This window comes from Antedon mediterranea, chromosome 6 (genome assembly GCF_964355755.1).
Source record: "Antedon mediterranea chromosome 6, ecAntMedi1.1, whole genome shotgun sequence".
Taxonomy (NCBI): domain Eukaryota; kingdom Metazoa; phylum Echinodermata; class Crinoidea; order Comatulida; family Antedonidae; genus Antedon; species Antedon mediterranea.
In genome coordinates this window covers 6,112,275-6,138,860 of record NC_092675.1, presented here as the reverse complement: position 1 = coordinate 6,138,860, position 26,586 = coordinate 6,112,275, and the positions used below count along the sequence as shown (strand labels likewise).

The window sequence follows — 26,586 nt, the reverse complement described above, 5'->3', positions numbered from 1 at the left end:
ATAGTAAATAACAACAGGGATAACGTCTCACTCAAGTTTACCAAAATATTCCGGTATAAAAACAAATCTAGATAGTTGATGTAAATTATTAACTTGTTAGACTAATATCTAGACATAGAAGACTAGATTAATACACCACTTACAGTTCAGCGGTATTCTTCTAGAGCCCTGCCAGTTAGTAGTAACTAACTAGGCCTAGTATTATTATTAGTAGTATCTGAGACTGTACTAGTTAATTGTAGTACTATAAACTGTATGTATAGTTTGACTAGAATATAGCCAGCTAGCTTAACATGTTCTTCTATTTAATATTAGCCAGCTGCTGTATAAAGTATATAGTGGTGCACTGATTATGCGACATGAGTACTAAATATATTACGCTGTTTGCGGTACACCAACCATGTGTTGTACCTCAAACTTTATACCAACATACTGTACAGTCTATTGATTAATATTAATTATTATATGTTTTATTTTTCTATATAGCAATGATGGTAACACCACTAACCTTGCGGCTGTATTCAGAGCAAGTAAACAGACTATTTTTACAGCAAACAAGATCCATATCATTTGATAATCGCCTCTGTCTCTCAAAGCTTTTTTTACCAACTGTAATACATCCAAAAGATGCTCCAAAAAATGATAAATTGTGTAACAGTCAGAGGGTCAGTATTATGTGTGTTATATCTGTCTCATTTTTATTTCAGCATCTCAAATATCAAGTATAATTTTCTCATACCACACATCCCAATTTATTTTGGTATTACAGGTACATACTGTAGCACCTAAGTGCTCTAGTGCTTGTATCCTTAGGCAAGATACTTTACACTCATTAACTTATCCTTTGGATGGGACTTAAAGCCGTTGGTCCTGTGTACATAAAAATTGCTCTGTTTACACTATCAATATTTATGTGACAAAAAAAATGTGAAGTGCTTATGATGTTATATCACTACCATATTTGGGGATATCACTACCATATTTGGGCATATCACTACTATATTTGGGCACCTACTTTTTGTCAAACTATTATAAGATATTAACACAAAATGTATTCTAATTTTACAGTTAATGATAGAAATGGGATTAATGAAACATGCTGGACCAGGAACCTATCACATCCTTCCATTTGCATGGAGAGCAGTAGAGAAATTGACCAAATTAATTGATGAACAAATGGCGATGGTAGGGGCACAGAAGATGGTGATGCCAACTCTTGGGGCAGCAGGTCTTTGGAAGAAATCTAGTTAGTTTATTTTTAATATAGTGTCGAGGGCTATAGAGTATAATGCTCTGTCTACACTATCAAACTATTTTGACAAATAAAGTGTGATGTGCCCATATACTGTGTGGTAGTGATATGACCAAATATGATAGTGATATGACATCAATATGTCTACATATGCAGTGTTCTCTTGAAGCAGGTTTTGCCAGCAACATTTGCCGGACTAAATTGGCTCCAACCGGTATAACAAATTGTGTATGAAAAGTAAATTCTTAAATGAAAGAACACAGATTGTTAAGTTTAGGGGTAGCGTATCTAAGCAGTTAACTTGTAATACAGGTGCACCACAGGGATGCGTTCTCTCACCCTTACTTTTTTCATTATACAGTATTCTGATTTTTATAATGATATTGACCCAAGTAAATCATTCAATGTTAAGTTTGCAGATGATACTTGCCTAGTTGGTTTAATTTCAAATAATGATACATCCCTGTTTAATGAATATGTTGAACATTTTGTAGTCTGGTGTAAACAAAATTTTCTTGAACTAAATGCCAAAAAAACTAAAGAGGTTATTGTCGATTTTAGAAGGAAAAATAAAACTAATCATGTAAATATTGAAATCGATAATGAAATAGTTGAAATAGTAGAAAGTCATAAGTACTTGGGATTAATAATTGATAATAAACTAAATTGGGAGAGCAACACTAAAGAACTCCGTACCAAGGCTAATAAGAGAATGTACTTTATACAAAATGAAACGGTTTAATGTTAGTTATCATCTCATTCATATGTTTTATTCCTCTGTTGTTCAATCAATCATTCCTTATTGTATTATTGTTTGGTTTTCTCATATCAATGTAAACAGTAAAAGTCAAATTCAGAGATTAGTAAACAAGGCCAGCAGAGTTATCGGTGTAGAAGTGAAATCTTTAGATGAAATGTTTAATATATTCATACTTAAGAAATTTGACACAATTATGCAAGACCTATCACACCCATTACATTCAGACATTATAAGTAGATCAGGAAGGGTTAGACTGACACAGGAAAAAATATCCACAAACCGTTTCAGATTTTCACCAATGTACATAGCATGCAATTTATTTAACAAAAACTTTTCAAGATAGTCACTTGTATCATTTGTATTTTATATTGTTATCACATCGTATTATTTATTCTACTCAGGTACAAAACATATCTCGAAATTGTAAACAATTTTGACAATAAAGTTATCTTGTATCTTGTATCTTGTATATTGGGAGAACACTGATATTGGCACATCACATTTTTTTGTCACATAAAGTTTTATAGTGTAGACAGAGCTTAAGGATATAGGGAAGATGTGCTGTACATTTAGATCATAACAACATTTGAAGTAGATGCTTTGCTCTCGTTATTTGGAGTCAGTTTTATACTATGTTATATAAACATAATCAGTACATCTATTGGTTATCAACATGGTTTTTAAAATTGTATTTTAAAATAAATTTAAAATAAACACTCATAAACTAGAATCAACAATTTTATTTAATAAAAAAAAATATACTACTTTTTATTATTCATTCAGATTGATTTTTTTTCTAGATAGATGGGATATCATGGATACTGAATTGTATAAGTTAAAAGATCGTCATGGCGTTGAACATTGTTTAAGTCCAGTAAGTTTGTTATAGTTATTGTTGGTATTTCGTTCTCCTCTTAAATTTTAATTTAGTCAAAAGTACAAAGGTTTAAATGTCTAGAATCATCCATTTACAAACAGGCATATTCCGTCGTGAGGTGGTTTCCCGAATGATCGTAAAATCAAAACGGTACTGGGTATGACCAACTAGCGTTCTTGTCACCAACTAGTCATCCATTCATAGAAGTACTGATGTAGTAGCCTATCTGTACGGTGACCATAGAATGTGACCCGAGACATGACTAACTAGGACTTTTAGTTGATAGAAGATTGAAAAAAATTGTTAAGAAGAGTTGTACTGTATGTGGATGTTTAATGAAATTATGTCTGGATGTAGTTTTTACAAACAAATGCTTACCAATAATTTTTTTCCCTGAACCGAGGTTTCCCTAGGTATAGTCCCACCCCCAAAGTCAGCTCGATGTTGTGTTCTAGGGGGTGGGATTATACCAGAGGATATATGGTTATTTTATTGTTTAACAATTATCTTTATTTTCAGACACACGAAGAGGCCATTACCAGTCTTGTTGCTGCAGATATTAACCTGTCATATAGAAATCTTCCAATAAGACTTTACCAGGTAATTCATTCGTGAACTAACTTACACTTTTATGACTTTATAAATTGGATTTTGTATTGACAGAAAGGTATGAAAATGAAATATTTTCCTGCCTGAAATGATTACTAGTTTATATATTAATAATAATAATTCTTCTCATAATTCTTGGTCCTCTCTCTATTATGGTTGTCACATAATGCTTTGTATTCCTTTCTCTTTTTTTAATGTGTTTATAAATTTCGTTTGTCTGAAATAAAGTTGAATTGAAAATTGTACTGTGTTTTAATTGTCATATCTATTCTCAGATCTCTCAAAAGTTCAGAGATGAACAGAGACCAAGGTTTGGCTTACTAAGAACAAGAGAATTTCTAATGAAAGGTAAATGTTTTTGTTTTAAGTTTTAAGTAGAAATCAGTGGGTTTATCTTATTTGAAAGTGTTTGAAAGTACTATTCCAAAATTACAGAGGTATATTTCTATATTTAGATCTTTACATGTTTGATATGTCAGTTGAATATTTTGATCATTAGAAGAGGGAGGGGAAAAACATAGTGTTGATGAGCTCAAGTATTTGAAACCACTATTCCAAAAAAATATCTTATCTTATTTTAAATTACAATAGTATATTTCTATTTTTAGATCTTTACACATTTGATACATCAGTTGAAAGTGCTATGTTAACTTATGAATCAGTTTGTGAGGCTTATGCAAGACTGTTTGATAAATTAAACGTACAGTATGTAAAAGGTAATATAGTATAAGGCTTACAACAAGTATTCTCTCAGACTTTTTCCCAATGCGAAAGCTTATTATTGTCTTTTAGAATGGTTTAAATTTACAGCAAACAAATATTTATTTGTCTTTTCTTTTGTCTTATACTCTCATAAAGACATTCAATGTCCCATCTGGGAATATCAGGTGCTGCATATGGAGCTGGGGTCCCGTTAGGCATTTGAAATCAGCACTGCTGACTCTTATGGCAGCCCCTGCATCTAGTATCTGCCTCAGACGTATTGGCTTATGCCTTTCCTCTGGTCAAGGTGGGCGCTGGACGAGAGAAGCCCTTGTCAATGTTAGGACCAATCAAGGTGCTTTAAACAGTCCTGACTTTGTTTGTATCAAACCTGTTAGTGGTGGTATATAATGCTGTTGGTTTCGATTTAATAAAAAAAAAAAAGAAAGATTTAAAGCAATTTCTTTTCAATCTTTTTTGATTGATTTCTTAGTGCAAGGTGCTACAGGGGAAATTGGTGGCAGTACTTCTCATGAGTATCATTTCTTATCAACGCTAGGAGAAGATGACATTTATACATGTAGTGATTGTGGTTATGGTGCTAATGTGGAAACAATAGGTGAGGCTATTAACAATCCATAAAAATACAAGATTGACAATGTTTAACAACTCTATTTTAAGTTGTCTACCTTTTACTCAAGAAAAGAATTGTTGAAATTCTCATAGAATATTCATATTGTGCTTATAATTATATACAGTATTATTATAAACAGCCTGATCTCGATAAATTATAAAATAGTTTATCCATCCAGAGTTTCTCGCTGTTGGATGCGTATGAACAAAAAATAGTACCCTTCTTCTTTCTTGTTAACGTTTTCCGTCTTCCGACATTACGCTTTCCACAATTTGTTTCCATTTTTGTCTGATTATGGCAGGATGGTTTGTTATTGTGTTAGTGTCTACTTGTCCTTGTAAGTCTTTCTTTATTTGATTCATCCAGTAGAACCCATATTAAAGAGACACCTTTGGGACCCAACAAAGTTTCTCCTTAATAGTGGTGTCCCCTGAATAGGGATTGGTTGTTGTGTTAAACATATATTGACCCTTGTTGTCTGAATAGGGATATCCCAAAAGAAGTTACTGTACTAATTATGTTAATATTTCAATTGTTATACTGTTAAACAGAACACTTGATTTTGTAGAGTATGACAAGCAGCCACAATGTACAAAAGGAAAATCTAAAGAAGATTGTGCAATAAAGCTCACCAAGGGAATTGAAGTTGGACATGCATTCTATCTTGGCAAAAAATACTCAGAAATATTTAAGACCCAGTTTACGAATGATCAGAAACAAAAACAGTATGTTATCAAATATTTAAAATTTAATTCTAGGGCATGACTAGAGAAAATATAGCATGAGCAAACAATACAAACATATTTTGAGGCTACAGACCCTGTTACCTAGCGTATGTAACAATGTGTACTCTAGTGTTCATACATGGTGTAAACTATTTGTAACATATGTATGCTAATGCGTTGCAATAAATGCCATTAAATGGCACACATTGCATTTTATGCAGAGCAGTAAGCACAAAAATGCGGGCAAGTGTGTAAATGGGGTGCATATCTAATCTTGCTAAGCTAGTTTCTCATGTTTTTGTCTCTGTATAATATAATTCAATTCAATTCAATTCAAAATTCTTTAATCATCCCACAAGGGGCAATTCAAATAAAAAGGTCTGGATTAAAAAGATCTTACATATAGTACAACAGTTATATATTATTTTCTAGGCTTGTGGAGATGGGTTGCTATGGACTTGGCGTTACTAGAATTCTTGCTGGAGCCATTGAGGTTTTGTCTTCTGAAACTGAAATTAGGTGGCCTAGCTTAATTGCACCGTATCAAATTTGTATTATACTTCCACAGGTAAAAACATGATTTACATAATTGTTATCATACACCATAGATGAATAATATGTATCTAGTTTCTTAAAGGATCGTCCGGATTGTTAGAATACGCTCAACTTGCATGCAATGTTGTGTGACTGAGTAGTGGAAGCTCAGTGGCATAACATACAGACCTGAGGCCTCTGGTTTAGGAACCTTAAAGCCCCATTCCCTACGTTTTTTAGATCTAATTTAAGATCACAAACTATATTTAATGTAAAAATAATACTATATGGTCCTATTGCGATAACTTTTTTCGTCTTTAAACGGTTAAAAATGTGAAAAATAAGTCGATTCTAATAATTATAGCGGCCCGCTATAAATCCCAAAATGCATTGCGCGCGGATGGATATTTTTGTTTTTCACCTGTAATTCGCCCACTTTTCGATCGATCGTGAGGCCAAAACAAATGGAAGACTCCTAACTTTTCAGCGAAAATACCGGGTTTTCCCCAATTTGTATCAACGGAGTCTGGCAAAAATAGAAAGACAATTAATGCAGCAACTATACAACGTCAGGCTAGGTATATAGGTAGCGTACGATGTTCGTACGTTACCGATGTTTACCAGCTAGGCCTACAAAACTAAGCCTAGCTAGGCTAGGCCTAAGACCGTCCACGAGAGGTCGATCGCCGCGAGCTACTTAGGTAGTGCATTGTTTCTCACTTTTTATCATAATTTACCATAAAACGTACATTTAAGACAAGGAATGACATGGTTTAATGTTTTTAAAGTGATATATATGTATTATTTTCCAAAAAACGTCCAAAATTGCAGGGAAGGGGTCTTTAAGTGGCCCTCTGGAGGCCTTTGGGCATTTTTAGCCTTATTTGACATGTTTTAATGCCTGTTTTTTTTTCTGGGCACTGCTCTGGGGGCACTGCTCTGGGGCCCCTGGGTTTAGCCAGTGTGCACTCATAGCCGTTACGCCACTGTGGACGCTACTTCTAAATGGCGTATCTAATTGGTTGATTTGATGAATACATAGTTATTATGGTTACTCATTTTTTTTAGCTGTGATTGAGTTATATATGGGTTTCAGTTAGTTGACTCTCTAGATATAGGCCGATATTACAGACAGGAGTTCACTTTCTAGTTGTGTAATATATATAGTTTGAGTTATCCCTCTATCCTTTATTACCCCTACTTTTTTTTTCACAGCAAGGATCAAAGGAAGAATCTTTAATGTCTACATGTTTATCATTGCATGACAAGCTAATGTCAGATAATCATCAATTAAAAGGAGAGATTGTAATAGACGACAGACAGAATTTGGGTATTGGAAAACGTTTAAAAAATGCCTGTTGTCTTGGTTACCCGATGGTAGTTGTCTGCGGTAGAGATGTATGTATGCTTTATTTAAATTTTATAAAATTATTTCATAATACACTAACAAATTTGCATGTGCTTGTGTAAAGCTTTGTCTACACTATCAAACTTTATGTGATACCATTTATGGACATGATGATGTCATCACTACCGTATTTGGGCACATCACACCTTTTTTTTCAAACAAGTTTGATAGTGTAAATAGGTATCTACTCAAGCCTGCACCATTTTATTTTCACTAGTTTCCACTAAGTTCAATTCAGATTTAATTTTTTATTACAGCTCTTAAAAGATATACCACATTTTGAAGTTCACCTGTTGAATAGCAAAGAAAAAATGTCCTTAACTGTGGAAGAAGTAGTAAAAAAGGCCTCACAGCTTGAAGGTGCATTATGAAGAAGATGGCCTACTATTGGCTGATTATAAATTTAATTATGAATAGCCGAGTCTACTTATTATTAAACGCAGCTCGACTTTTTGACTAACAATTTTAGTGGATGGATCATTGTTCTCTCTTCAGATATAATGGTTTATTATATCAATTATTTTGTTTAACAGTCAGGAGTAAACATTTTGTGTAAATATAGTCTGGCCTACTTTACAGAACAAAAATATAATCATAAACTAAACTACAACTATGTTGGCCTACATGTTCAAGGGTAGGAGTATTTAATTTATAGGTCCATCGTAGGGGCATTAATAACTCCCTAATTTGACCCGGCCCACATACTAGTCTATAGGCCTACTACCTAGCTAGGGATAACGATGCAATTTTAAAAGTTAATAGCATACATCGCCTGTTGATATTTTGTATAAATATTAAAATAAAGAAAGAATTATGAAAATCTGACTCGTAGTTTTTGAAATATAGGGTCGGTTTTTAGTAATATATTTTGTATATCAATATTGTAAAATTCAATCAAATATAATATTGAATGTTTATTAAATAAAAAAGACTGTTTATTTAACCTAATATTCAAAGAATTTCAATACATTATGTTCCCGTGTTTTGGACATGCAACCCTCAATACATTATGACTTCACTTTGTGTTGATTCGCGGCAACTCAACCAATCAAAGGGCGAGAATCCAAAATCGTCCAACCGTGAGCCCTCATAGACTCTCTTTTCTAAGACGTTTTTTTGTGTCCAGCAGCTGGGCCCTATCAGTCGTGTTTACAAAATACCAAAAATGTCAGGCTTAGATAATAATCTTTCCGCTTGATATAGCTTCTGAATGAGTAGTCCTCTGGGGATATAGCTGGCTAAAGCCGCGGCGTGAAACTATAATATATAATGCTGGCTTGGCAAGGCATGTTGTTTGTGAGGCCATAATCCAAGTTTCCAATCATGTGTAAACGTATTCAACATTATAAACCCATTGTCAAATGTTCTTGTTATGAGCTTGTATGCAAACTAACTGATGCTAGAAGAAGCTAAATGAAAAACTATAACCTATTTATACACCAATGTCACGTGTATTAACATGTTGGCTATATTATGCGCATAAGTTTTTGTCCTTTTCATCCACATACAAATATAAACGGATTTCTATAGGATAATTAAATAACTCAGGAAATTTAAAATTCAGTTATTATTATATGGTGTGCAAATCACTAATATAAATACACAAATAAACTTTCTTTCTTTTATTCCACACATATTTTAATTTGTTCACAGTACAAAAAAACCCTTGTTACAGAGATAATATCGATTGTAAAATAACTATCAAATTATTTATTCATCACATTTAACATGTAAATCCACACTGACACATAAAATACCAAGAAGCCCAGTTCTAATGATTTAACATACTGTTCAAATATAAGCCCATTACTTAGACAATACTCTCTATAAACCCACCTTACATATTTCCAGTCATTTTGGTGGGTTTTCACACCTTCCATACATTAAAATACAAGAAATCATTTGAAATATAACCTTTTTATATTTAAAGCTCTGTCTACACTATCAAATTCACCATAAAAAATGATGTGCCCAAATATGGTAGTGTTATGACATCATCGTGTCCATATATGGCCACATCACATTTTTTGTCCCATAAAGCTTGATAGTGAAGACAGAGCTTTAGAAAGGCAAATTACTGTTAACATAGAAACTAAATATCAACCATGGTATCATATGAGTTTTTAAAATAATCTTTATGGAATCTGAGAACTTTGTGATGTGAACTCACACAAGGTAATCCTCAGTACATACATACTATACTAAGTAGAGTATGACGTCATACATACCATAATAACGTGTTAATATCGTCATAATTAATCAAGCCTGATTGCATAAATGTCAATGTGAACAAAATTCATTAAAATAAAGTTAAAATATTCTTGAGAGCTATCAAATATTTTTCATTAAGTATGTACAAATAACAAACATGCATTAAACCAAAATGTTACAATAAGATGCTTTACACTTAGCCTGTCGAGTGAAATAGTCAGGAAACTTATTAAAAACTATAAAAGGTATGTGAACATCGTCTAGCAAAAATCTGGAATTTACACACAACTCTGCTTTATAAAGCTTGGTTCCCACTAGGACGCAACGCAAGGACGTAAACGCAAAACAAGCGAGTTGACCAATGACAAGCGAGAGTTTGAATAATCCATCGCTTGTGATTGGTCAACTCACTTACGTCCTTGTGTTGCGGCTCCATTGGGAACCAAGCATTAGGTATGCCTCTTAAGCTCTGTCTACAGACTAATTTTGATGTGCCCAAATATGGTAGTGATATGACATCATCATGTCCATATATGGGCACATCACATATTTTTTTGTCATAAAGTTTGATAGTGAGGACAGAGCTTTATTGTGTGTAAACTCTTGGACTTTAGCTAGGAGATGTGAAAGGTATAGAGACCCTTAGAAGAGATGAAGGTAGAGGTGACTAACATTAAGTACAGTACACTGCATTTTGAAATGTTTGCCATTCAAAACTATTATCAATTAGGCATTAACAAATATTACCACTATAATCTTTGTGCAGAAGTTTTACTTGCAAAATTGTATATTAATATATATCTAAACTATTCATAACGCATGGCAAAGAATATTAGTTACTTCTTTGATGGTGTCACTGCCAAACATTTGTTTAAGTCATTCAATAATTATTATTTAAATCCTGTCTCTTTGCTATCATTACAATATATATACTTCATGTTTTTAACTTTCGATGAAGAAATTCATTAAAAATAAAATGTCTATAGCCAATGTTCCAAAATTTACATAATGATAATAGAGATATGAATATACAGTACATAGGTTTAAAGAAACCTTATTAAAGATGATAAGAAGATTTATAAGTTAGAAAAGATGCTAAGAAGACGTTACATTAAACTTGTAGTTGAATCGCAACTTGCATGAGAACTTTGAGGCCAGGCATGAACGTACTGATCTCGGAGAAGTTGCCGCTTGACACAAGTTGCTTGTAGATTTCTAAGCCACTGTTGTAATCAAAGGATCCGCTGCACTGGGCTATCTGATGCAGACCTTGCAGAATATTTGGAGATAGCTGAAAAATAATAAATAAATATGATAATTACATTTTTTTTAATTATTCATGAAAATATTTATAATAACAGTACAATTTGTTTTCACAAAATGGTTACATTTTTGCAATATAAATGCCTATGTAAAGACAAAATATTCTAAAACCTCATTCACACAGACAATTTTTCACGCAATCTAACCCAAGTGGCCGGTAGATTTGACCAGAAAAAGTCCTGTGCAAAAGCTTTTTACAGCTTCCACAAAGTTATGTAGTTTAACTGTGCTTAAAATAAGGTTACACTTTCTACACATGAGAATAATTCAAACTTTTATTTGTTACACATTCTTTTGTAACAATTGTAATCTATTACAGGAAAAACCCAAATTAAACATGAATTAGACTTACAGCATTTTCGGATAATTTATCATATAAAGCATTTAGTTTTCTGGTCACATCATCAAGTTTTCTTTTCATTTGCTGTGAAAAATAGCGAAGAATTGATTAATAAAATACTTAAAACCTCAGGTATAGATACTGTAGGTTTGTATAACTTGTTGGCGACAGGTTAGTTATGACATTGTTTAAAGTAATTTAAAGCTCTGTCTACACTATCAAACTTCATGTGACAACAAAATGTGATGTGTCCAAATATGGTAGTGATGCCAAAAAATGTGGTTATATTGCATCATCATGTACACATATGGTGACATCACATTTTTTTTGTCACATGAAGTTTGATAGTGTAGACAGAGCTTAAACTATTTTGTTTTTGTTTTAATATACACCGGTAATAAAACTTTGTTGTTGTTAAATATAAGTAATATAGTTAAACTCACAGCATTCGTTCCCGCTGCCTTGATACAACGGTCTTTTAAGCTTTCAAAAACTTGATTTAACACTTGATGTTCCGTTGGGATAGGGGCTCTAGGTGCGGCTTCTTTTTCTGCCGGTTCTGCTTTCTGTGTATCAAACCAATCATACTTAACATTAATTTTCACATTCAATAATAATAGTAAACATTGCATGGTAAATGAGCCATCCTGGTATAGGTCTCCTATAGGATAGTCAAAATACTATGGAATATAGTATAGTAAAATTGGTGGTATACTAGCCAACATAAGCCATCCTTCACAGTTTTGGCTACTGGGTGGAATTTTATGTTTTTAAACGATTGTTAATCGTCATCCTCGTGAGGTAATTTCCCGATTGATCATAATCAAAACGGTACTGGTTTTGGTCTACTAGCGTTCCTGCTCCCGACTCGTCATCCATTCATAGAAGCCTTGATGAAGTAAGCCTACCTGGTGGTGACCATAGAACGATCCCGAGATAACGACTATACTTCGGCTTTAGTCGATAGAAGATTGAAATATTGTTAGAGATAGAGTATACGATGTTTGATTATGTGTAGATGTGTGATTTGTTCTATTTTTAAACCGTAATCAATTACCTGGGCAACCTCAGTAGCTTGTACTTCTTTAGCTTGTTGCTGTGCGTTATACATTTGTGTGTTGTATACTTGTTGGCCATAGCCTGTGGGACCACCAGGTGCTGCTGGGTTCATACCTTGGTGGGGAGCAGGCTCAGGGCCACCAATGATTGGTGCTGTGATTGGTACTGGGGCTACAAATGAACGTTGCTCCTATCAAAACAAGAATAATGTTTTTACATATACATACTCTCCAAAAAACATAAATTCTATGTAACATAATGAATCACTGTAAATACAATGTTCATGTAAAATGTATATGAAATGATGTTTTAAATATGAAATGATGTTTAAAACATAAAATGTTACAATTATTTAGTTGATAAACCATGTTTATTTATTTAAGATGCATTTCTGTATTTCAACCCAAAAGCGAAAAAACTAGAATCAAGCAATGAAAATCAAGCAGGGAGTCACTTGAAGTAAATTTTGTTTTCCAAAAAATGGCCGTAAACCCCCAAATTTGTTAAAATTTCAAAACAAAACTTCTATTCAACTATACCTTTTGTTTGATAGGTGGAGGATCATTCCATGCTCCCTGGTCTGGTTTTGGTCTAGGTGGCAAAGATGTTATGGGTTGTTGGCTCGCTGCCACCTGTGTGGGCTGCATTGGTGTATGCTGCATTGGCTGCGATGGCATCTGATTCTGGTTAGCGTATGCTTGATTGGGGGCTGGTGCTGCACTAGGCGATTGTGTGTAATTTGTTCGATTGTAAAAACTAGTAGGTCCAGCACTTGAGTACGCCGTGTTTGTGACCTGTTGACCTGTGTACGATGGGTTTCCTGTGGGTTGATAATATTGGTTCTGGCCTGCAGTGCCTTGGTTCATCTTTGGGTATGCTCGTTGATTTAAGCCTTGTTTGGAGTATATATTGGTGGATTTTTGAGTGCTAGGTGCTGGTGTGTTAGAAGCAAAGCCTTGAGATGGCTGTTGTTGGTTGTAGTATGCATTGTTTGGTTGAGTTTGTGAACTAACTTGAGTGTTGTAATATGAGCTACTTGAAGTGGTGGTGGTTTTGAATGAATTCACTCCCTGAAAGAAAAACAAAGTTTTTATTACAATTATACTTTTTAATATTCTATCTTTCTTAATACTTTGCTTTTTTATATTTCTAAAAAACGGTCTTGTATAATTGTATAATATTAACAGATAATATGACCAAATATAATCACATGCTCAGGTAGAATCCCACCTCCTAATTTAGGTTAAATTTAGATTTTGCTGAATCCATTTTTATGTAATGCACTTGTCAATTGTTTGACCCACCATACGACCCCCGGGAGAGGTGCTTCCTTTGTCCGATGTGCGTCATACCTTATGAATACCATGACTCACCTGTGCGCCAAAAATATAACTTACCTTTAGGTGGCCATGACGTACCCATTTTGACGCACTTTGACCATGTTGTTTATGATATGGTGGGTGGTAAAGTGACGGACATTGACACAACATTTTTCATTGATGTGAGGTACCATTTAGGTTTTTTGATGCACCCCTGCGTCAGTAATTATTTGTAAATGATGCACCCATGACGCATCTCTCCCGGGGGTCATATAGTGGGTCATAATTGCCAAGTCCATAATTCGAGTATAAACCCAGCCAATAATTTTACCTAACTTTCACATACTCAATCATACTCAGTAATTTTTAGTTTTGCATCAGGCTACTAAATTAATTTGTCAGAATAGTGCAAAAATTCTGACCAATCACATTATCTATACCTGGTTTCGGGGTACTTGATTGGTTGTTGGTTTAACTGGCGCTCTATTCTGCTGTTGATAACTTGTGGGCGTTTGTCCTTGAGCTTTATACAATCTTTCAAGTAAAGTTGCTACAATAGGCTAAAAATATCAATCAAAAAATGTTTAAAACAGCTATATTTGATGTATTTTATATAACTTGTGAGCAATAGGGCGACAGTATGTTCTAATGAAATCCAGCTTTTAAATAATGTTATATTCTTTGAAGGTTTGCATGGCGAAATCAAATGTTGATATAAATTTTGCGGTAGACCACGTATATTAGTTCTGAAAAAAACTGTTGCGTTTCTCAACGGTTCGATCAATATGCTTTGATCGTCCTCAGGATTCTCACTCAAACTTTACATCAACAAAGTTATATTCTCTATTTTTGTATTTTTTTTTGTATTTTGTATTAATATTTGTCCTCAGTGAGGAAATTCGGATTAGGCCCTCCACGGACCCACGGCAGCCAGCAGTGCAGCGTCTACCAGATTAGGCAATTAGAGTAAAGCATCTTGCCTAAGGATGCAATTAGTATGGTACAGATAACCTCGAACCCATGCCTATCACATGCTAGTCCGATATTACCATTACACCATCACTCTCCAGTATATACAGCACCCGCCACGATTTCTAGACGGTCTCCCATCCAGAACGCAACCGGGCCCAACGTTGCTTAACTTCGGTGATCTGACGAGAACCGGTGTTTCAAAGCAGTATGGCCGTGTATTCTGTTTTTAATGTTTATGTGTATGTTTTTAATGTTTGTTTGTTATTTGATATTTTATATACTCTCTATGTATAAATATGTTTTTTTGTAATAACTTTTGATATTTTATTCATTTATATATAAGGTAAATATTATAACAATTCAGCTATTGCTGTTACTAAATTCTTAATAAAAAATACTATTTATCTAAAACTTTGAAAGGGATATTACTAACATCAAGTAACATCAACTAGTCTAACAGATGTATGAATTAAGATTGTAAAAGCTACTGCATACCTCGTTAGAGTCTCTAAGGTAATTAACAGCAGTAGCTAAGCTTCCTTGTGATGCTAGCAGCTGAGCATAGCTGCTAAGTTTCTGAGCAATAACACTGCCACCATTCTCAACATAGCCTTGCTTCTGGGACACTGCTTCTCGTAATATCATCACCTTCTCTACAAGATCCTGAATCAAAATTATCAGATAATATTATTATCAATCTTGTTGGTGCTGTACCCGTAAGGTATGAACGCCAGGCTAGTAATCTTGAGATTGTGGGTTCGAGTCCCTCCTGAGAATTACTTGAGAACATTATCACTTATTCATAGAAAACAAACTTATTACAGTAAGCAATCGAGTGAAAAATTAAATTATTAAAAAAAAATAATGCTAATCAAAATGTTTGTGTCCAATGTTTCACATCTGTTCATTCAGAATACATTTAAAATGTAAAATGTAATTTAATCAATTACTAAATAAAACATAATAGAACAAACCACTATCATACTATGATAAGTAATTAACACTTCTTTTAGCTCCTTCCTATGTCATTTACCATTATTGATAATTTTATGATAAGGAAAATAAATTTGAATTTTGAATTTAAAAAAAAAAACTATTGGCTGGTAACTGTAAACTAGAATATTGTACGAGATAATTAAAAATAATATAAAAAAAAACAATGCTAGAAATCTATCATAAATGATGTACAAAAAAAGAGAAAACATTTTTTCACAAATGGTGCTCAGCTTTAAGTTCTTTAACTTATTTGACCTGCATCCACGCACACATGTTTCTTTTAATCCAGTTCACACATGTTTTATTAGAATTAACAACTGTATTATTTGATGTGTGTGGAAAATTTAATAATCAAACAAACTTGATAAAGTTTGGTTTTAAAGTGTTATAATACCTGTAATCCGAGTGCCGAGTTTCCATTAGGAGTGACCTTACACCAACAGGATACTAGCTTTTCAACATTACCAGCACATATATAGCAAAGACAAGCACTTGCAACAAGGTCATCATCACCCTCCGTCTCAAGCCGTGTACCCAATGAATCTACACACAACCACAAAGTACATTTCAGTTATTTATTTATACACTTTACTTATTATGACAAATACAAAACAGAAATATAAAAAGCAAGACTGAACAGGTACAAATAAAACAGACAATAAAAAAAAATCATTTTTTTTATTTGTATAAAATTAAACAGAATTGGGATTGATGGTTGATTTGTAGAAACTAAAAATGTGAATTGAATTTTCGATTTCCAAACCACAGTAGAGGGTTTTTGGGACACACCTCTGATCTCGATATATGGTGAGTAAATACCAGTCTGCTTATTTAACACACCTCTGATCTCGATATATGGTGAGTAAATACCAGTCTGCTTATTTATTATATATCATACAATACATTATGAAATATGGAATTAATTTTTTGTGCATACTGCCTTATTTATTTACTTATTTATTCAATGCTTTTATGTTTATTGTATTTATTATTATTGTCTACGGTTGCTTATTAGCTTAAAGATCTATGCTCTACACAGATCTTAAATATGCATCCTCCATGTACTTGGTTTTAGTAGATGAAGTATGTGGAAAATAAATCGAATTGGATTGAATGGAACATTTTGCTGTGAAACAAATGAGGGACATTTATTTTAATCCAGGAGATGTTTCCTTTTAATACAGGTTCTAGCAAGAAGACCACAGGAAACATGAATCTTAGGTGAAAAGTGTTTTACTGCTTGTAAAGAATATTAGAAGAAACAATATTATATATACTTTAGTATAAGGCACTGTCTACACTATCAAACTTTATGTGGCAAAAAATTGTGATGTGCCAATATATGGACATGACGATGTCATATCACTACCATATTTGGGAATATCACTACCACTACCAAATCTGGGCACATTTTTTGTCAAAATGTGGGAGTGATATGACATCATCATGTCCATATATGGGTAAATCACACTTTTGTCAAACTAGATTGATAGTGTAGACAGAGCTTATATTAAGGATAGCAAACAAACTTACTACAAAGGGTAGGGAATTCTTCAGCTGTAGCATATGTGAGTAATGCTGTAAGCACTTCTTTCCAATTATCTAATTCACAACATTTCACCATATCAGATAGATCTCTGGTAACTATTGATGATATTAACTAGAAAAAAACAAATCAAATTATTAAAGTAACAAACTTTAAAATGAAATTTGAATTTTACAACAATTTTATTGGGGAAAAGTTGGGTCAACATTGACAGCAAGGCAAATTAGTTAGCTCTTCTTTTATTAGTACACAATGCAAGCAATTGGACCAATCACAAGCACAGGACTATTCAAACTGTTGCTTGTGATTGGTCAAATTGCTTACATTCCGTGTACATGTTGTATTGCGTCCTAGTGGGAACCATGCTTTATGAAAGTTCAGTATAGTAGTAGTAATACTCAGCTACCTACCCTTGATATATCACTCTTATTCTTCTTGAAATATTTACGTTGAGTTCTTGCGAGTAGTTCAGGCCCACCGGCTATTGCAAGTATGATGGCGTCTGCTAATCTGTCATCATGAAGACACATCTCTACCGCTGCCTCAAAATTACCAGTAAGAAGTGATTTGCTCAGAAGACCATTTGTATCTGAATTAGAAAAAAGGCACTCACCTATTAGGGGGTCATGCAATAATGCATATAACAGTTACAAAAAGTTTCACATAATGTTGTGTGGTTTCACTTTCACTTATTCCACTAATGTAGTGGTGATCTATTGACCAATGTCTGGTCTTTCAATGTAAGGTTGTAGCTAATATATTGGTACTTGATAATGAATTGCAACACACATATATCTTGATTCAAATCAACCACAAGGATTATTGAACTATGGTGTGTTGGACGTTCGACTACTGATCGTGAGATCGAGGTTCAAATCCAACTCTCGCTGCATTGCTTGTATACTTAGGCAAGATACTTTATTACATTTGCCTCTCTCCACCCAGGTGTATATATGGGAACCCAGTTAGATCAAGACACAACTTTGCGCTGATTACTAGCTGCATTATGGGCGTATGTTTCCATACGTGTTTGATCCCAAAAAATGACTAGGGTAGTATTAATGTGTGGCGCTTAATCGTTAGGTTAGCACAACATTGGGCGCTATATAAATCCAGGATATTATTATTTAGTGAAAAGAATCATTTTATTTCTCTGCACATGCATAAACTGTGGAATTTATTCAATCACTTACGGGTATGTTTAGTTTGTTGGCTTGAATTAAGTAATCCTTCTTTGCTTACATACTACTTGGTGGTTGAATACTTTACAAGGAAGTCTGACAAAGAGGACTTTAGGAGTGGCTTTTAATTGGACACTATCTCTTTAAATTTATCACTATTTGTGGCTTCAATAGCTTTGCCGACACAAATGAATTTTAGTAGTGCTATTGAAGGTTTCTTTGCTACAAATGCATTGTACTTGCCTTCATTGTTACTTATACTAAAAGGTGAATCAGGTCTTAGATCCTGTTGTCCATCAGTCCTGTTCTCAACTTCTACTGGACCTCCTGCAGCAATTGCATCAAATGCAGCTGCTCCCTCGCTATCACCAAGAACATCACTTGGAGTCTGCGAATGTAAACAAAATACGTATATTCATAACATTATACAAGAAATTCATCCTAATTTTAATTTTTTTAAACATTTTATTCTTATATCGCGCTTAATGGGTAATGCTTCTATTACCAGAGTTTTTTTGTTATTATTTATTTTTATTTACTTTTTATTTATTCAATTTCTGCCATACAATACATAGAAAATAACAAACAAATATTAAAGGCAAGGAAAGACAGGTGCTATACTGTATGGTAGTTGGTCAACCAAGAACAGAGCACAGACCAAAATAAAAAAAAAAAATTACATTCTACAATTAAAGCATCTACAAGAAAGCTACCAACTACACACGTTTTCAACACATATGGAAACATAGCATTATTACCCCGGTCATTTTTTTTTTATCAAACGCGTATGAAAAAATACTCCCGTATTGAACCTAGCAATCAAAGCAAAGTTGTATCTTGTATTGTCTAACCAGGTACCCATTTATACACCTTGGTGTAGAGTGTCTTGTCTTGGATACAAGATAGTTGCATTTGAACTAACGATAAGTAATCCAATGTTTCAATAAAATGTGTCACATGCCCTTACATCATATAACATTAAAAATGTGAAATTAGAAAATATTATAAACATTATGACAACAAACCTTGGATCCAACACTTGGAGACTGCGTCCCACTGCCTAAATTCAATTCACTATCATCATCATCTGTATTGATAGTTTCCATTTTTGCTGCTAATTCTTCCATATTCACGCCTTCTTTATTACCGTTCTGAAGGGTGGTTTTAGCTCCTGTTGCTAGCGCCACTTTCTTGGTCAACTCGTGCGAGTCGTGGCCGAGCAATGTTATAAAATGGTTACGCGGTTCTTTTTCAAAATTAACCTAAATGAATAAAATAAGGAATTCATTAAATTGATAAAATCTTTGGATTATTTGAAACATTTCTATTTGTATTAACATTGCTCATGGCGCTGTGTTCTTAAGCTCTGTCTACACAATCAAACTATGTGCCCAAATATGGTAGTGATATGCCCAAATATGGTAGTGATATGACATCATCATGTCCATATATGGGCACATCACATTTTTTGTCACATAGTTTTACAGTGTAGACAAAGCATTAGAAGAAGTTTCAACTACATACTTCTTCCCTAGGGGTCACGTCATGTCAATTCTGCTAATGAATATAAAAGAAGTAAAAACATAACTTTATGACTTACTTTTAAGAAATTCCACATTTGCTTCTCAATTTCATCTGCAGATGCAGCAATTTTGTTACTACAAAACTCGACAAAACCACCCTCATTGAGGGCGTTTTCCAAGTGTTTAGAACGATCAATGAAATCCGTTTCTGTGACAACTTGACTGATAGACACTTGTTTAGGCGTTGGTTGGTGAGCCTGCTGCGGCTTGGAATTTTCAAAGGATACTAGTTTACCGCCAAACTGAAAAAAAACCAAACATTTTTATTGGCATTTTTTTCTATTTTTCTTATCTAAGTATCACGCCATATTATACTGCCACATAAATATATATTAAATAGTCAAGAGACCAGTACAGGAATGTACTTACAGCGAAGGTAGCTCCGACAGGCCTTCTTAACCACTTTGGTGGCTTCTTAAGGATGACAGCTTCTGTTGGTACTTGTTGCTGTTGTTGGCCAGGTGCTTGATTGTAAGGGTCCATTCCAGGAAATGATGAGGCAACCTAACAAAAGAAAAATAATAATAATAAATAAAAGCACTCAAAAACTGAGTGAAAAACTATATCTGGAGAACGAGGGCTCACTACTTGATATTTTGGTCAATGTTAAAAGAATAGAGTGGGCATGCTATTTAATACCTTGTATGAAAGATACAGCTAGTAAGTCAGATTTTAATATAATAAGCTTTTGTGACGTGACCAATATATCAATTTTCCTGAAAATCAATAGGCATGTTCTGTAAGTATATACCTACTAACATCCAAACATTCAGAATGATAACTTTGTTATAAAATTGTGGACGCTATCGTGCTAACAAAACATGTAGTATACTTAGCAAAATTCTATTTTACCAAGTAAAAATAAGAAAACAAATTAAATTAGGAATTAACTTGGGATTAAGCAGTCCTACGGATTTCCACTAAATTGTTTTGATTGCTAGAAATATGGTTATTAACTTACATTACTTTGTTGTTGTTGCGAGTGTTGATTATCTGGATAAGATCCACCCATCAGAGAATGCACGCTAACGTGACCGTCAAACGATGCCGTAGATATCAAACCAGGATTACGAGGACACCATTGAACGTCAAAACACCATTGGCTGCTGGTTGGAAGTTCATAGGTTACTTCTCCTCCTGCTACTGCACTGTTGGGATTCCAACATAAAATGCGATTGTCTTTGCCACAACTTAGGAGGAGGTCGCAATCTTGTGGACACCAGGCTATTGACAGTATTCCTCTGAAAAAAATGATTAATAACAAAAATAGAACTAAATTGGTAATTAACAATTGTTCATGAGAAAAATGCTCTTCTATAGCTAGTTTCCATTCATCATTGTTCATGAAGAACAATGCTATTCTATAGCTACTTATATTGTTTATGAGAAACAATGCTCTTCTATAGCTAGTTTCAACCCTCCCACTGTGAACCTTGCTATTGTTTTAGCTTTCACACCAGTCTTACCCTATTTCACTTATATTCCGAGTTTCCTGGACTTTTTGCATTCTCACTCCTGAGGATGATCAAAGTATATCGAGAAACTCAACAGTTCTTTTAAGAACTAAATATATGTGGTGTACAACCAACTTTATATTTATTACTCCTTTTAAAAATTCATTTTTTACAACATATTATCTAGTTTAACATCCCTAAAATCCACAGATACAATGCGATGAATACAGGTCTGTGCGAATATGCAAAATCATGTTCCGCTCCATTGATTTTATAGTATATGTGATATGCCTACACATTTTGATTACAATTGTGTCTTTGTATACCAGTTTATTTAAATATGGTATTTTTCTACTAACCTCTGATGATTCTCCAGGACCTTTAGTGGTGAAGTAGCAAACCTAAGATCCCACATTTGTATAACTGGTGAGTGATCATCTTCTGACGCTAATGCCATCTGAGTGGCTACCTCTGGATGCCACTCTACAACTTTACAACGCATCTGTCAGATAAACACGCATTTCATTTCATTAAAAATGAAATAAGCTTTCATTAATTAGTTTTAGTAATAATCAATTCAAGGGTGCTGCCATTTTGGGAAATGGGGAAAATTTGCATTGTTTGACAAGATACATAGTGTAATGACATTGTACTGACATTTATAATGTCATTGTAGAGTCATTATGTGTGAACACCCCGAACCATTGCAAACTTACTCTTGAGCTGTGGTCAGTGACTTTGATAATAGGCTCATTTTTACGTAAATCCCATACAACACAACGTCCACCTGGGCAGGTGGATGCTAATATATGTTGCACCTGCCTGTTCCATGCTAAGCAACTTATTTCATCTGGAGGCTGCAAACAAAGAAAAGAAGATAATTATAAAGTAATAAAATAGACCAAATATAGGTATACTGTATTATAGTCATATTTGCCTGCTAAGCTAACCACTGCATGACTCATTTACCAATGCAAGAACTGCACCTAGGCAACCTGTACAGCAGTTATAGTTTTAGGTACGAAAATGGCATATTGGCTAGTAAAATATACAGCTATTAAACATCCACAAAATTATTAGTACAAAATACCTACGTAAAGGTAGGAAATCGTTATTTATGGTTTATAAAGTGATCAACAGATGTTTATCAAAGGTTACCTGTGATTTTGCTCCAGGTGTCATTGGTGAGGTTGTATTGTTAAGATCCCACACATATATTTCAGAATCGCTTGCTCCGGATGCTAACAGATTTGCTTGAAATGGGTTCACATCTAACGCACGGACTGTACCAGTATGCTGCAAATATAAAAAGCTTAAGTTACATGTTATCCTAAAATAATATAATTTTTAAAGATGCATTGTCCCCCAAATACATGAAAAATGAAGTTAAATCAGACTTTGAATAAGTTATTTTGTAGTTTTAATAAAGTTAATCCCTTCCATAGAAAAAAATGAAAACAAAATAATGTTTTCACCTATAAATTGACAAAATAAATGGTTAAATTCAACCAAAAACCCACTGGCTGGCAGACATGTGGCCATTTTTTGCCTTAAATTACAGTTTTTTCAGGTAAATACATTTTTTTTCGATTCAATTTTTTTTCAAAGTGGATAACTATTATGTTACATTAAAATGGAATATTCAACACAAATTTAGTTAAGAATTATTTTTTCAGGAGGACAATACATCTTTAAAACAACGATACTGTATAAGATATCAAATACTATATCACAAAACCTTAAGAACACAAGTTTTTGTAACAGATATATTTTATATACTAACCCTTTCTATCATTTCAACTAGAGGATCCTTTTCTTCATTCAAAACTTTATGTGCATCATATAAGTATATTCGTCCATTGTCTGTACCTCCTATTATAAGGCCACTAGCATCTTGGTTCTCACTGCTTATTCCATGACTTCCCCACACTAACTTATGAAATCTATAGATAAAATAAGTGTATAAATTTATAACTGGATTTAAAAAAAATGTATGTACAGTATACGAAACCAATGGCTAAGGCAATGAGCATCTTGCTTAAGGATACAGTTAATATGGTACAGGTAGGCTTTCGGACCCATGAATATCACATGCTTGTCTGATATTATCATTACACCATCACTCTCCCAAATATACAGCACTCGACGCGATCCCAGACGGTCTTCCATCCAAGCTCTAAACAGGCCCAATGTTGCTTAACTTCGGTTATCTAACGAGAACCGGTGTTTTAACGCAGTACGGCCATATTTATTATATTGTAATATTTATTGCAAATAGTAAGCTCTTCTGGTTATTGAATATTCAGACCTTGAAATACTGTACTGTAAATGTACTTCCAACTTTCTTTAATGTCTATAGTATTAATACAGTAGTAGGAAAACTATTGTAGACAACTTCCTGGAAAGTGTCTGTGGAGATTATCATTGATAACTTATTCCAAATGATGTCTGTAACTAACACTTTTAATGGCTATTTCATTTTATATTAATAACTATGCCAGCACACCAAAAGTAGCAACATTGAAAAATAGATATAATTCTTTGAAATCATTGTAAACTGCACATATATAATCTTTTTATTTAAAATTCTTTATTTTAGTAAATAATAATAATAATGTTTAATTTATATAGCGCAAAATACAGGGTGCCTCTACAGTAAGCACTGAACTGAAAGTTGTTTGAATGTAAATTACCTCATTGATGTACTAAGACTAGCCTTTTTCTCCATAGCTAGGCCAGGTTGATTCAGGCTCAGAGAGTAAATGTCTAGCGCAGCGCTGGTGCTGAATGTGGCATCTAGTTGCTGTGCAGCTGTCCCGGTGGCTAGGTATATTGGGTATTGAGATGATGGGCTCCAAGCCACATTGGCCGTTATGTCTATCTCTTTCACCTTCATTTTGTCGTCTCTAAGTAAATTAATTTGAAAATAAGTAAAATAATCTTCAATAATAACTGGATGTAATACAAATTACTTGAATTAGTAAATACAGATAATAATTACAACTATACTGTAATTTCAGTTTTTAGAAATATAAATTCAAATAAAAATGACCTTATTTAATAAGCTATTGAATGATAAATTAACGTGCACATCTTTATTTAGACATTTAAGTTTGACACATTATTCAGTTTATTTTTAAAAATCTAGTCATGGTTAAACTGGGTGCAGAGGAAATGACACATACTGCACTGTATATGCAATTGTACAGAAGGTATGTGAAAAGGAACAGTGTATGAAAGAAATGGAGATTTCTGCTAAAAATGTTTTTTTATGTCAAAACAAAGTACAGTGTATCTTTTAGTTGTATTACAGTACTGTATATTTTCAATTAACTTGCAAAACTAACTTTACCTTACACTCAGTAACAATAATATCAAGTATTTTATACAGTATATGTTTTTTCAGAAAAACAAAAATCAGTTTTGTTATTATTTTAACTCTATGTACAGACTGCGTCATGGCCACTTTTTCATAGAGTTATGATTTTATTAATGATCAATTATTCCTTCAAACTATTTCAATATTGATTATAAACGAAAACACTGACTAATCCCTTTTACAGTAATTAGATGTTTAATTATTCCTACATTAATTAGTACTTTATACAATTACAATAAAGTGAAACTATAAAAGCTTCTTGCATTAACTCATGGCATATGGTAACTATGCAGATATGTAATCATCTGATAACAGTAACAATTTTACTGAGTGGCTTGGTGGTTATGATGCTTGGCTAGTGTTCCACTACAAGGTTCTTAGTCCCGTCACATGTCAGGATTTTTTTTTTAAAGGACAAAATTACAACTCCACTCCCAAAGATTTGTAATAAGACTTTGTTTATGTAGAGCATCTTGTGTATATGTTTGTCTTGTGAACCTCTGAGGGCCCCTAATGATCAGTAATCGCTGGATGGATCACCCTCATTAAATATGGTCAAAAAACAAAACAAAAAAATGTGGTATATTATTTTCAACTAGATAAACCTAAAATCTGTTGAAATTTAAAGTCATGACTGTAATAACATAATTTAGTAATGAGTTACACATTTCAGTTGATGCAAATGCTTTTTTATTTGGCCTTGTGGTGCAGTCTTCAATTTCTGAATTAAACTAAATCACTTTTGACTTAAATATTACATAAAACAAACAATTCAAATAATATTAAAACATGTTATTGTTATTATATACTGTATATTTGATAATTATTTTACATCAAATCTCTAGTGGACATACTCCATGGAATTGTATGACCCAAACATCATCATACATATATGATTAAAGTCCTGCAATATTAACATAAAATAATATTATCTAGTATTAAGAATAACAAACAAAAGTACAAATCATAAAAACAACATTTAATATTATATATTAGAAATAAAATGTTTATACTGTGTATTCTATTTTCTAGATTAAAAGTTAATATGAATACCCTTTTATACTGTAGGCCTACTAACGTTGACGTGTCTGTATTTTATGACACGCATAGACAGATGATGTGGTGAGTGTACCGACAGGTGGGCCTACCTTATTATTAATAATAAATACATAAAATATATTTACTAATAATAACTAGAACTTCTCTAATCGAGCTAGGTAGTCCACAAGTATGATCAGTTATCTACGACCTATTCTAATTCTTAATTTTATTCAATTATTTAAACAAAAACATGATATTCTTAGCTTAAATGTCTAGGCCCAGAATTTAGTACGTGGTACCATATATATGAATACCGGTCGCCTAACACAACTCATATCTGGGGGGTAAAACATTACGATTCTTTCCATGCAGCTTGGTGGGTGGGAGGGCTAACAAGAGAATGTTCAGGCAGTGAAACAGAATGTTTTCATTAATATAGAATTACTCACCCGACAATAAATTATAACTTAGATGTTAAAAAAGCAGAATTATGTTATTACAAATTTGAACAAATGATGTATTAGTAAACGTCCTATATTCACTTTCTAGGTCGATTTCCTACCGGCTTTTTATTATGGAAATAGAAATCAACGTGGCAAACGACTCGTCGACTTTCCATAATTTTTCTAGTTTTGATAGCTTCCGGGTCAAAGTTAGGTCATCTCTTCTTCCGGACGAAAA

The 26,586-nt window shown here is 33.4% G+C and overlaps 2 protein-coding genes across 2 annotated transcripts; one reads left to right on the top strand and one right to left on the bottom strand.

Annotated features, from left to right (window-relative positions):
• The first annotated feature begins 11 nt into the window (after positions 1–11).
• Positions 12–7,897, top strand: LOC140051470 (probable proline--tRNA ligase, mitochondrial). The gene is made up of 12 exons (XM_072096692.1): positions 12–174; positions 487–665; positions 1,069–1,246; positions 2,813–2,886; positions 3,409–3,489; positions 3,774–3,846; positions 4,107–4,214; positions 4,694–4,819; positions 5,403–5,559; positions 5,992–6,127; positions 7,309–7,491; positions 7,759–7,897. The coding sequence occupies exons 2-12, from the start codon at positions 489–491 to the stop codon at positions 7,870–7,872; spliced, it is 1,407 nt and encodes a 468-aa protein (XP_071952793.1). The 5' UTR covers positions 12–174; positions 487–488; the 3' UTR covers positions 7,873–7,897.
• A 1,225-nt stretch (positions 7,898–9,122) lies between these two features.
• LOC140050995 (protein transport protein Sec31A-like) lies at positions 9,123–26,492 on the bottom strand. Its single transcript, XM_072096051.1, has 21 exons — positions 26,355–26,492; positions 24,179–24,391; positions 23,269–23,428; positions 22,644–22,781; positions 22,202–22,342; positions 21,845–21,987; positions 20,993–21,272; positions 20,401–20,535; positions 20,049–20,273; positions 19,474–19,710; positions 18,692–18,836; positions 17,678–17,856; positions 17,255–17,381; positions 16,116–16,264; positions 15,221–15,388; positions 14,194–14,313; positions 12,974–13,504; positions 12,433–12,624; positions 11,819–11,941; positions 11,388–11,459; positions 9,123–11,003 (listed from the first exon to the last, which is right to left on the bottom strand). Exons 2-21 carry the CDS (start codon positions 24,379–24,381, stop codon positions 10,824–10,826), a joined length of 3,648 nt encoding a protein of 1,215 aa, XP_071952152.1. The 5' UTR covers positions 24,382–24,391; positions 26,355–26,492; the 3' UTR covers positions 9,123–10,823.
• Positions 26,493–26,586: the final 94 nt, after the last annotated feature.